Source organism: Micropterus salmoides, unplaced genomic scaffold (genome assembly GCF_014851395.1).
Source record: "Micropterus salmoides isolate LMB-PRFRI ecotype aquatic unplaced genomic scaffold, ASM1485139v1 Ms_hic_scaffold_5, whole genome shotgun sequence".
Classification (NCBI taxonomy): Eukaryota; Metazoa; Chordata; class Actinopteri; order Centrarchiformes; family Centrarchidae; genus Micropterus; species Micropterus salmoides.
This window is the reverse complement of record NW_024044237.1, coordinates 30050773-30064358: the sequence shown is the minus strand read 5'-3', so window position 1 is coordinate 30064358 and position 13586 is coordinate 30050773. Positions and strand designations below refer to the sequence as shown.

Sequence of the window (13586 nt, the reverse complement as noted above, 5' to 3'; positions counted from 1 at the left end):
TGAAGGTTCAAGTTGAAAAATATTTTCATGTATTGGCATGCTTTTCCTTAGAGGCCCATTATCACTTCGCAGACATGTATTCACTCCAATCCACTTCAAAATGACTCACAAATTCATGTTATCTTATAGTCAATCAGGTAAGGAGCCACAATTGCATTTTTGCTGCTGTCTGAGATTATTATTGCAACTAAGCTCCCACACATTATTTTGTTTCATATATAATGCAGAGATGAGAACGATGTTGTGCAAGTAAATGTGTACATTTATTACAGATCTGAAGCTGACAGGGAGAACAGTACTGACTGTATTTTCTGGCAACTTTGTTAACAAATCCAGTGCATCACAATCCGATTTCACAACAGAAGCCAAATTGAAATATCAGTATGAAACCACAAAATAGACAAAACAAGTATACTAAAATACAATACAGTAAAAAAAGAAAAAGAAAAAAGAGAGAGAGATTAAGAGATTAATGTAGTAGTACATTTTGAGTACTAGACCTAAAGATGAAACAGAAACGTCAAACTTGATTTTAAAAATATCCTTGATTCTACATTGACACAAAAAAGGGATCAAAACCAATATAAATATTTTAAATATATAATGAAGTGTAGTTGTGACTGCTGTTGGCTGTTACCTGATAACCGTCCTCTAATTTAAATGAGGTAAACCTGCTGACTCGAGGCATTCCAGTTTTAATGCTGATGCCTGACTGGACACATTAGTTAGTCAGTACCATGTCCAGTTTATGAAGTGTTTACTGAAACCTACTAAAACACCCTTAAATTTAACCTTAAAAAATAAAAATAAGTTAGCTAATACAATTTGAAGAGAATTTATCAACAATAAGCATCTAAATCACGGCCTTTACATTAGTCTACAATAAACATACCGCCATTAACACAACAAGTCCTTCATGGTTGTCTTCCACTTGCTAAGATCTCCACTGTGCTTTAATAAAACATCCCTATAATATTTCTACAGGTTGGCTGGTTGATACAGTTGGTAATCTGTAAGAATGACTTAGGGCTTTTGTGGCCAGTGGCTGCAAATTCTGACTGTCATAAATCACTTGTCACCAGCCTCCAGTATCATATTTAATTGTATTCTCAAATAAAATATTATGAAGTAGAATTTTTTCTCCAATTTAGTAGGCTATTTTATGTCACTTCTTTGCCAAAAATGTCATAGTCAGTGTCAATGTGACTTGGTCAGTTATAGGCCACTTTATGTTGCAGTCAGAGTCCTGGTGGATGCTGATTTATTGGTTACACCACACACTTATCAGTCTCATTTCACACTAACAATGTAATATTTGTGGTGTTTCATTAATTCCCTTAAGTTCTTTGTAATCTTGGCTCCAACCATCTTACAGCTCTTTACAAAGCAAATTCCCATTCACACACATACAAAGGCATTCATAATTGCATGTAAGCCTGTTTGTACACACACACACACACACACACACACAAATCTCCTTATCGTCAGTAGTGCTGGGGTGCGTTCTCCCTGCTTTCTGTTTGACCAAAACCCACATCTTTCAGCCAATCAGTAGCCACAGGCAGTCAGGCCACCACTAAGTCCCACACCACCCACAGTGAAACACCTGAAACATTAAACTAACTAGCTGTTTAGCAGAAACAAACAAAATTGTTTCCCAACTTCCCAGCTTCTCAGTCAACTAAAGGACTTACTTTTTTTTTTACCAATCTGACAGTCTTGATTCAGTCCTAAATAATTACTTACCAATATGAAGGATAACAGCAATACTTTTTTCCTACTCCAGTGTCTCTGGGAATTATATACAAATTGGACAATTCTACATATCACGATTTATGTCCAATGCCAACGTTCAGTGCCAATGCAAGAATTTGTGTGTCCTTTATATAGTAAAAGGGAAATTACAGGTTTGGAAGTCAGGGTGTATGGAAAGCCAAGGATGCCAAAAAAATTAGAAATTCACGCCTGAAGTCATGCATTGTAAATTTCACGTTTTTAGCATTCTGGGCTTTCCATAGATTGGACATCAGAGCTTTATGCGGAAGACCAGTTTAGCTGCAGTCAAAAAAACATCCTTTCCTTACCACTTTTCTTGACCTCAATGGAAAAGGTCATGAGGTCAAGGAAATATGTGAGGTAGAATTCATAAGGAATTAGCAAAAGACAACCAAGGGGCTAAGAGAATCTGACTGCATAATGGCTGCCACTTCAATACTTCAGTGTCACTTCACTCAGTTAGGAACCTTCTTAAGCAAAAAAAGACTTTTTGACCGCAGCCTGTGTGTCCCGTCATAGACCTGCAACTAAGATTTGCCTTTTTATTTCATCTGATCATGGTAATACCAATACATAAATAAACGGTTTTTACATTGATTATTAAATCTCTGGTAATATCAGGGTTTATTGCTGTGTTGTCATAGATGTTCTTCTAATAACAATGGATGTGAAATAACCTTTAAAATGTTTCAAATGAATGGGAATTCAACCCTGGTGGGGATGCAACCACTACATGGTAATGGCCAGCTCAGCACCACAGAGGGCTCTCAGGTGATACAACCTGTCTACTGACATAGTGACAGGATAACAGTAAAAACTGACAATGTTTTCTAAATTCTGTAGCACAAAAAAATAAATACACACTGTTAATGTTTGGAGCACTTCAAGAGTTTATTTTAGCTCTTGTACCACAATGCAACATGTGAAGGAATGGGAAAATGGAGGTTGTCAATCAGCTTCTACTAAAAATCACAAAAATAATCATTGATTTTGCAGATTCAGCCCTCCCCTTCACACACACACACACACACACACACACACAGCATGATTGGAGGGCTTAAAAAGTTTCTAAAATCAAAATGTATTTGTTTTAAATTGCTGCTTTAAATGTTCTGAGGATTGTGTATTTAACTGAGCCGCATACAGGGACTGAGAACATTTCTGCTTCCAGAACACCATTAGCTAGATAATTCACACACACAGCACTTTCATTCTGTACTGGATGAGCTACAGTAACCTAATGCATGGGTGACCCATTTTGTCCACTCACTGAGATATACACTATACAGTTGGACAGCACTTAATTTAATGTATTTTCATTTACTATCCTAATGGAGCAGAATGTAGCAGCACAGAGCATTCAGGTGATTACTGAAATGTGTCTTGTGTTTTCAGCAGCTGGTGCTTAAAAAGCTTTCAAAACACCTCCTAAATATACTTCTATATTCACTGCATTCCTGCAGTTGTTTTGTGACTGCCCTCTATATTCTTTTTTGTTGCAGCCACATTGCTTTAGTCTGCCTCATCTACCATTAGAATTTCCTACATGGCCCAGAATGCAACCTGCTGAGAGTCTGAACTTGATGGATTTTAGCTGTGGGTAATACATTATGTTACAGCAGGAGATGAAGCTGAAATCATCAAGACAAAATGAGTCCCTTTTCCCAAAATGCAACATGTCCTGAGGCTGGTTTGTTCTGGTCTGTGGAGAAAGTCGTGTCTGCCTCTTAGGTAAAAATCTCTGTATGATTGCTGAATGTCGCTACTGACACTTTAGCCTAATCCTGACATTATATTGCATTATTTCATCAACTATTGGTCCTGTTAATGTCAGAAAGAATACACATATACTAAACAAACAACACATGTAAAATCTGAAACAGAGAAATAGACTTAACAAACAAGCAATGAGGAAGTGTTACAGGATTTGTGTATTTTTCCTTAATTTTCCCAAACATTGATTCTGGTCACTAGTTACACTGATGCCATTTTATCTGCCCCTGAGTTGAAGGGACTTTACTTTATGCTACTTTATTTCACTACATTTCATAGAGAAATACTGTACTTTTCATTTCACTACATTAACTCAAGATTTTACAAACAAAACTTATGATCAGTTAGATTCATTGCGACATGTTAAACTACCAAAAGTATATGAAGTATATACTTTTGATACTTTAAGTACATTTTGTTGCTAATACTTAGTGTACTTTTACTTAAGTGAAACTTTGAATGCATGACTACTTGTATTTGAGTATTTTCATATTGTGGTATTTTTACTTTTATTTAGATGATTTGAATGCTTCCTCCACCACTGGCTTTTAGTGGATTAAATTTATGAACACTGATTTTGCAAGTTAAGCATGTGATGTTTTAATGTTTTCATACTGAGAATGTGGATTCAGAGGCAGGTCAGTACCAAAGTATGCAGGCCAAGGCGTCTAAAAAATCACACTGACTCTGATTAAATTACTGTGTCAATACCCAACATGCTCAAACTGCTAATCTCCCAGCAAATGCCTGCGGCAGGACAGTGCACACACATTTGGAGAAGAATGAAAGGGGTTTCGACATAAATTAAATTGTTTTAAAAGGACAACAAGGTGATCTTATTTAAGTAATTCTTCTTTTCAAAATCAAGTAAGTATGATGGAAAACATGCCTTTAAATGAAATCACATGAAGTTGTGGTGACTAGACACAAAAATGGAGAGGGGCATGCAGGATATCTGTGCTTAAGTTGTGTATGTGTGGTTACAAGAGGCAACAATCAAGGTATTCTTTTTAAAATCAAGTTATCACTAATACATTTCTCCCAAATTAACGAATCATAGAGCAACATTAACTAGATAAAAAAGGTATTTATTAAGGGCTAGAACCACTATTAACAATTTGAAGAAATACTTCCAGTGTGCAATCTACATAAAATACTAAAATTATTCTGTGAGAATAGATTACATCTTTCTTCTGTAAAGTGTGTATAATTAGACATGTAGAGAGCTGAATTTATTTCACCTTTGCACTTTTTCTGTCTCAGCAATCATAATCCTGCACCATAGTGAAAAAGAAGGTGCAAACACTCGACCAGGAGTCGTTGCAGTACTCCTCTGCCCTCTTCTTGTTATCAGGTTGACAGGATTTGACAGCTCTGGGTGTGGGCAGTGGGATGGAAGGCGAGTCAGTCTTTCTCTGTGCATTATGGAGTCTGAAATTAGCTTCTCTGGCAGCTCTTCTGCACATGCCCGCCCTGACCAAAGCACGACTGTCCTGGCACAAATTCTTTTGCTTCTTCAGTGCCCTGGCGATTTGCTTCCAGTAAAGATTGACATTGGAAGAGTACTGGGGACAAACAGCTGGTCTGGAGACATACTCACAGCTGAAGCTCCTGTCTCTCTTCTTGCAGCTGACACTGAGAATGAAGAGGTCCTCACCTGTCGCTTCCCAGGTACACTCTGACTTGTCTTTGGTAACCATTTTGCCCTTAATGGGCTGGGCAGAGACAGATTTGGGTTGACGGCCCACCTTTAGGCCTGGCTTGGTCCTGTCTTGTCTTCTGTCCATCCCCCGTCCCCTCCTCCCTTGGCTTTTCTGACAGCTGCTCAACATCAGCTGATGGGAAATACAAGCCAGAATAAGCAGGATGGCGACATTGGTGAGGAGAGCCATGAAACCAGCAGAACACACCCTGCAAGAGGGATACATTCAGATTTAGATATCTAATCTTAAATCCCTTTCATTTCCCTTTGACAAAAGAATCATTAAAATCCCCTATGTTTTAGAAGGAAATTACTCTTTTACTTACAGAAGCATTATGTGGGTACTCAAGGCTAAAGATAGTTAGATGAAGACAGTTAACTCTTTTATGGCAAAAATTACCAAAATAAGTCCTTCACATTAAGATATTAAAAAAGACATAAAACAATATATAAATTGGCTTTTACAAGAGTGAAATAAAGTAAAAGATAATAAGATATAAAGGAACAAATCAGAATGAACAGAGGAATAAAGAGTTACAGTGCAATGAGAGATATGAATAAATAGCCCCAAACCTTTATAAAATAAAATGATATAATTTAGATTAGAATATAACCTATGAAGCAATCAAAGTAAAGGGTGACATGAATGTAGTGATAGCATAGAAAGTAAAAAAAGACAATGCAGACACACACTCTATAGTAACATTATATGGTAAATAATAGGAAAAATATGATGAATTTAATTAGATAAGTACTGTGTGTAATTCACTGTAACATTAAACATTAAAGAACATGAAGCTGATATATCATAAAGAAGGTAGTGAAGTAAGTATCAGCTACCATGTACACACACTACAAGTCCTACTAATATCAAAGTGATTAGTCATCAAGCATCAATACAGATGAAACTTACCTGCAGCTTTCAGAGTAAACTTTGGTTTACACTCCTGACACTGAGAGCTGAGAGTCCCCTTTCCCTGCAGCTGCAGTATGTTGCTGCAGATTCAGCCCTCCCCTTCACACACACACACACACACACACACACACACACATTCACACAGCATGATTGGAGGGCTTAAAAAGTTTGTTGAGTTCACACTAGTCAGCCAAGGAAAAAGTTCACGGATATCTTGAGCCAAATTGCCTGTGAAATCATTTTTGGTATTTTGATCAAGCTCAAACTAAGAGATAATTGCCATTGTAGAAGCTTGTGATGTAATTTTTTAACATTTCTTTCAATTAATAAACTTATTCTGGTGAAATCAAATAAAATACTATCACCAAAATAAAAGTCTTCTTAACAGCCTGCACAATGAGATAATTTCACTTTTAAAAAGTGCTTACACTAGTCTCCCTCACTATTTCATGGACTGTGACATCTTATTTCGGGCCTTTAACTGATTTATTTAAATTAAGAAAAGGAAAAAGACTTTAAACTGGTATCCAACGAAGGTTAAAGTCAAGGGCAACTAGACTTGGTTGAAGATACTGGAAGACGTTTCGTCCCTCATCCAAAGGACTTCTTCAGTTCTTTATTCTTTAAACTGGTATGTTTGTAAAAACATGCAAACACTTACAGATGTATGTTGATATATCAGGATTAAATCTGTTTTGGCAGATTGTGCTGCATGCTTCAGTCACACGTGTTTTATGATAACTTCATTTTTAATCTGTTATGTTAAACAAAACTAACTCTGGGTTTTTTAAGACCTTCACTGGACCGTCTGTTAGTACAGAGTGTCAAAGATAAAATGACTTGAAATATCTTGAAATGAGCCAGTTTCCTTGTAGGAGAAAATCACTGCCTGATTGAACTTGAAGGTCTGCTTAACATGAGCAACAGTGGTACCCAATGGCCAAATATGGTGTAGCAGGTAATTCCACTGTTTCATGGTCATTATGATGATGATTTATTTTAAAAACATAATGATATAGTATAGCAGTGGTTTTCAATATTGTTATTATTTTTGCCTTTTCTTTTTTGCAAATGTCACTAAATTCAATACATTTCACTTTCTTGCACGATTTTTGTAGTTTTGTTTATCATCAAGAAGGAGTAATAACATTGAGCTGATCAACACAGAATAATCAAGAATAATGTTTATTTTTGTAATACAATTTTCACATTCATTATATTTGTTTCTGTCAAATAAATCAGTACAGAAACCACTGACTTTTTCAGACCAAAATAAACCTTGGTCTTTCTAAACAGTGTAATATTCAAGGTCATATTAAGTGATGTAAGTAGATTATATACAAGTAAACAAACATAATACAAACAAATACATATAAGTGACAAGAATGAGTTGCCTGTCTCTTCTATCTTGGGCTCATATATTGTTGTAAAAGTTTGTGCACTTGCAGAAACCCTCTCACAAGTTAAACTCGAACATAGTACAATTTCATACATGTGCTTCATAGCTGTTTTGCAAAATATTTATTCTTCACAATTAAGCAGTTAGGGAGTTTTTCCAGCTGTGACATTTGGAAGATAACACATGTAAGGTTCACTTAGAAATCGTGCTTTGGATGTCGCAGCAGTACCATGCTTTCCCTGAAGAGAGCGCTGCAGTTCTTCCAACACGGATGAACAAATTTCTCATCTGGAAGTTCCCTCCCAGGACCACTTTAAGCAGACATCAGAAGTTATCTTCATCAGAATTGTTAATCTGTGAATATAACAGAGGGGGGAGTGCATATACAGTTGTAAATTATCATCAGTAATATTCTGAGCAAAAAAAGAGAGAAGTTTGCATTTTGCAAATGAATGCTGAAGGCAAGCTTGATTTAAATACACAGAATGCCTCATTCCACTAAAGTAGCTTTACATTGGTCATAAACAATATAATCAATGTTAATGAAGAATACTGCTGCTCACCTTCCTTGTTAATTCCGAAACAAACCAATGACGTAAGAACAGATGCCTTGAAGGGATCTCCAGCAGTACTGCCGAGCCATCTTCTTAGCCTTGCTCTCCGCTGGAGGTGTCGTTGGTTGTGGACTGGTTGTCTTTGTTGTTTTTACTCTTGGTGTCACTCGAATGTTTTTTGTGGAACCTTGCCTTGCTGAATCAGGCCTTGTAGGGGCAGGACGAGGTTGAGGTCTTGGAGACCGTGCTGGTGGTCTTGCTCCTGACCTAGAAGGATCTTCAGGCGATGACCGGGAGAAGGAAGCAGATGAGAAAATCATCTGAGAGTCATTAGTTGCCTTCCTGCACATATGAGGTTGGATCTGCCTTGGTCCCTGGCAGGCATTGTAGAGCTTTCTGAGGCCCCACATCATCTGGACAAAGTAGTGACGAGGGTTTTTGTTGTAGGAGCTGCAGGTGTAAGGCTTGCCGACGTATTCACACCAGTAGGTGCGTTTGCTTCCCTGGCAAGACAGCCTCAGCCTCGTGTATTCCGCGTGACCAGTGATGATCATGGTGCACAGGTCCTTGACTTTGGTTTGAAATGTGATTTGATCATCCCAGATGCTTTGTCTCCTACTGCCTTCACTCTGAGCCTCAGCTGACCAAAGGCAGCAGGCGAGGAGTAGCAGCATAGTGCTGGTCCACATGGTGTCAGATGGATGCTGAGTGTAAGAAGAGTAGAGTGGGACTGCTGAAGCTGAGAGTCCCTCCTGCTATTTATTGGCTAAGCAGACAAAGGGGGAATTCAGGGTTTTTTTTTTAAAAGCAGTTGACTGAACGAAACTTAAATGGGGAGGAGGAAGAGAGCAGCAACGACAACAGTTATGGCTGTCTGGAGAAAGCAAGGGCCAAGGGCCTGACATGTTGACAATGATGTTCATGTTTATCCAGGAGTACAAACGGTCACACATTAAAATCCCTGAAAAACTAAATTATGTTAAATGCATTTTATAGAAAAAATTCTAGCAAACAGTCTGGTGCATTTTTCTTGCCAGATGTGGTATGTAATCATGCAAACATCATAGTTGATAATGCTCGAGTGTTTGCCCCCGTACATCTCAATTAAAAATAAATAAGTCATGGCTGAGAATATTCTCATGTAATCTCATGACTCCCGAAGTTCTTGTTTGTTTTAAAAGGAAGTTGGAGCTCAAAACCATGCAGCGTAGCCTATCATTTCCCTCCAAACATAAACGGAGTCAGACTGCACCACCTCAAAGAAACGTGAGTAGAAGCCACTCACACATGGTGGGCCATGTTTAGTGTGGAGCGTGGTAAGTAATTGCTGTGCCAATTTAGAAAGAACAAGAAATGTCTCTGTAAGACTAGGGGGGTTAGCATGGTTGTTGGGCCAGATAATGTTGGGTGGGATAGGACATGTCTTAGGTGGCTTTATTTTCAGGACCACCTGGAGTAAAAGGTCCCATTGTGAGTAAGTAAGAGCAAGTAGTCAACACATCCGGAAGAGATTTTGCTTCACTAAGTAGAGTGAAGAGAATTTTTAGGGTCTTTTAAATATATATATATATTTAAAGAAAGTTGATGTTCATAGATATACAGTACATTTAAACACAAATTAGAAATGTCTCACTGTTTTCTGAAAATAATCAACTCAATTTTTTTCAATTGTGAGTTTCTTGTTTATTCCAATAACTGTGTCACCATTTAGGATGAAGATTTGTGCCTTTTTTGATATGGCACTTTTAACCTGCACCTAACCACAAAATTATCACATACTCTTATTAGTCTTCGCTCCCCTACCCCCTGAGTGTTTGTGTTCCCCTGGGATTGCAGCATATTTACCAGCATATAACACACTTTGTCTGACTGAAGTATCGGCCTGTGTAAATGTATAGTATGCTGCCTACTGTTGTGTGTAATGTTTAGTTCAATACAGCTTTATTTATCCCTATGAGGGGAAGTTTTTTGTGTCAGTTCTTAGCACAGGGCCAAACAAATACGATAAACATGGCAAGACACTTAAATTAAAGCTGTGTGTATGTGGAGCTGCAATAATACATTGATAAATAAATAAAAAAACTATGAAGCCATAAAAATGAAGACATTTATAATGTGGGGTATTTTCTTTGCTGGCTCTCAGCTATTGAATCCTGATGATAGTAAACAGTATTATGCATTTTAATTTGTGAATGCTTTTCACCATTCCTCCTAATGTGCATTATATTATATGATTGGAGTACATGCTGGCAGTTAGTGTATGGCTCTACTCATCAATCTAAAGATAGATTGTACATAAAGTAATGTACAACTTGTGCAGAATCTTGGAAATGACTGTTCCAACACAGTGTTTGATGTGTAAATAAACACAATATAAGAGGTTTTCTCTAAACCACTGCTTGTTTTTTAAAAAAGTTTTTTTCATCTGTCTACAAGCCTGTTTAGAAGTAGGAATGAGTATGGCATGTGGTTTTGTGGTTTATTCACATACGGTTTGGTGCCTGAGAAAACCTCAGAAGGAAGCTCATGGAAGAGGATAATCATCTCCTATTGAAAATAGCTGGCCAGTAATGCAACCCAGTGGGTTCTGGGCAGCAGTGGCAGCACCACATAAGAGTGTGAAGTCTTGTGTTAAAGTCTTAAGATACAATTTGAGTTAAAATCATCTTTCATTTGGATTAAGCAAAATATTTGCCCAAATTAAAAGCATGTTATCCAAAAATGCACTGCCTATTCAAGACAACCATTCTTAGAAAGACACTAAAGTTTAAACAAAACTGAAAAAGTGTAACAGCGGAATGACAATAAATTGAATTTCAAAGTTTATTCACAATTTATACACTCTTTTTTCACCATCACATAATATGTTCCTCTTCCATCTGTGCCCAACTTTGGAGCATATTTTAAAACCAGTTACCAATGTATCTTTCCTGACACATCCATCCAGGGTTTGGATACACGATGTCTAGTTTAAGCACTTAGTAAAATCGTACAATTTTTCTCCCAAGATGGGTCACATCCAGACTCTAGCAGACAAGAAAACCACTGATAGTCCTGTCAAAGTGAGCACACAGATACTTTAAAAATGTCCATCTTAACAAGAAACTGGGTACTGAAATGAAACAAGTAAACACTGTCAACTAATATCTTATGCTAACTTTTTTTCCTGGTATGCAGTATATAGGCCTACTACGCACTGCTTGTATAGCTACTATTGCTACATATACTGTAGGATACAGTACTGTATATGTACTAGTATATGAGCTACTGTATGTAGAACAAGAAAGTTAGCTAGCGAGCTTTCTAGCATTAGCTACTAGCTAGCCTGGATCAGTATTGCAAACATGTATCTAAAATTATGAAAACTATGGGTTATTCCTTTTGATCCAATTAAAAATGGTAATTAAAAAGAGAATCATGTACATCAGATCAAATATTGTTTGTAGTTTTCAATGTTAATCAGTATTGTTGGGTCAAGTGACACAGCTTTGATGCGGTTGGCAGGGGATCAAACACTTTAGTACTGTTAAAGCGTATTCAGAGACAATGTTAACAATTTCAATGTTAAGATGGACATTACTATTTTCAGTGTGCATCAACACCATCAACTGTGTAAACCTTAAAGCATTCTACTGGTTTTCTACTATTTGATTGACTGCACTCACTGGATTGTCTAACTTATCCCCATCATTACTACGCCAATCAGACGCTGACAGCAGCTGCAAATCTAACCTGTAAACATGGAGGTGAGGTGGGTGGAAAACTGGATTGGCTTGTCCAATGCGTTAGTGATAGAGTTCAGCATATTTCAAGAAATACAAAATAAAAAATAGCTCTTGAATACATTCACTCGTTTTATATTTTTTGAATGTATCCATAGCTACTGTGGGGTTTTAAAAAGCAGAAACAAAATAAGCACATACTTGCTAGACTACTAAAGACCTGAGACCTACAGTAAAAAAGAATAATTTGGCTTGAGAAAGTATTTCTCCACTTTAAAAAGTATCATCACTGGGAAAGCAAGAACGATATCAATAAAAATGTCATGTTAGTGAACTCAACATGATAGCTTGTGTTGTTAATCTATTCATCACCTAGGGAAAAATATAAACCCGACACTTTTGTAATAGTGTGTGATGTATTAAGGACAGATGTTCTGATTTTCTAATGTGAAAGGGAAAATCCACCCTAAAATCCTTTCGTTGTTGGTGTGTTCAAATGTTGCGATGCATTTTTTGAAATAGATTTTGTTGTTTGTTTTTGTTGGTACTCCTGTGATTAACGGCCAAACATTGATGGCAGGATGTCGTGGTTAGATATTTCCAGTACATCTACAATGGAGACAGTGGTACCCAACCTGGGGGTGATGCTCCCTAAATGGTCCCAAGATAAATCTGAGGGGTCTAATGTTTATGATATTTCTTAAATTGGATATCTTTTTCGGATTTAAAAAATATTTAAATAAACCAGGCTGTGCAGAGAAAATCACTCTTTGGTCAAACCACTCAGTGAGATATATAACCTGTAAGGAGGAGCTCCAACTATAAATTGATTAATTTTAAAGGGTGACTAGACAAGATATATGGGAACCACTGGCCTAAAATGTATTTAGAATACAAACTGACATCTGCCTTACTAAACCAAAATGCAATAACAAGCCATGTTATGAATATTTGTCTTTTGTTTATAATATTTTTGTTTAAAGGCATTCTGGGAAATAAAGGAAATGAAGACCTGGCACACAGTTAAATGACAAGCAAAAGTAAAGAGTACGTTTTAAAAACGATACCACAAAATAATTCCATGTACACATCGAAAATCATAGATTGGTGATTTTTAACAGTGTAAGAGCATCTATGGGTGGATTTTCCCTTTGAGAAGAAGCACATCTGTCAAAATGCCAGGGTAACACATACTTCAGAAAGGCAACCAGTCATTTGCAATTTTCCCCAAACCAGTCAAACTCTGGATGTTTTGTAATATTGTAAACATTTTAAAAAGTCATGCTTAATTTCTTCATATTAATGACAAACATCTACCTGGGAACAAGCCGTTTCATTTTTTAAACCCACTTTGTTAAAATCATCCAGTTCTCAGTCATTAAGCACACACCCACCAATTCACACATGCTGTAGTTAAAAAGGGAGGTGCTATTTTCAACAAAACACTTTCCTCACAGTTGTATTGACAGACTGTTCCACTTTTAACATTAGCTTGTGTTGAATGTGATACATCCATTCGAAATGCAGGAGAAAACATTTCCTCTAGCAGCTTGCCACAACCTTTGGGTGACCTTTCAGTTGCTGTCTTCTTAAGCACAAACAAGTACATTAAAATGACATCCCAGTTATTGTCATGTCCTCTTGCTGAATGCATTTTCAGCTTGGTTTTGTGTCTGAACAAATGTAAACGCAGACACAGCAGTCCTTTGAAAAAAATGCAGAACAAGTCTGGCTCAGATTGATG

General features: G+C 37.0%; 3 protein-coding genes across 3 annotated transcripts in view; all 3 read right to left on the bottom strand.

Annotated features, from left to right (window-relative positions):
- Nucleotides 1-2642: 2642 nt before the first annotated feature.
- Nucleotides 2643-5459, bottom strand: fgfbp1a (fibroblast growth factor binding protein 1a). Its single transcript, XM_038698674.1, has one exon. The coding sequence runs from the start codon at nt 5439-5441 to the stop codon at nt 4809-4811; it is 633 nt and encodes a 210-aa protein (XP_038554602.1). The 5' UTR covers nt 5442-5459; the 3' UTR covers nt 2643-4808.
- Nucleotides 5460-7344: 1885 nt separating this feature from the next.
- On the bottom strand, nt 7345-8839 carry fgfbp2a (fibroblast growth factor binding protein 2a). Its single transcript, XM_038699840.1, has 2 exons — nt 8130-8839; nt 7345-7920 (listed from the first exon to the last, which is right to left on the bottom strand). Exon 1 carries the CDS (start codon nt 8807-8809, stop codon nt 8138-8140), a length of 672 nt encoding a protein of 223 aa, XP_038555768.1. The 5' UTR covers nt 8810-8839; the 3' UTR covers nt 7345-7920; nt 8130-8137.
- A 2080-nt stretch (nt 8840-10919) lies between these two features.
- The window catches only part of prom1a (prominin 1a), a gene marked incomplete in the record, with an annotated part of 146107 nt that continues 143440 nt past the window's right edge, over nt 10920-13586 (bottom strand). The window contains 1 exon segment of the mRNA XM_038699126.1: nt 10920-13586.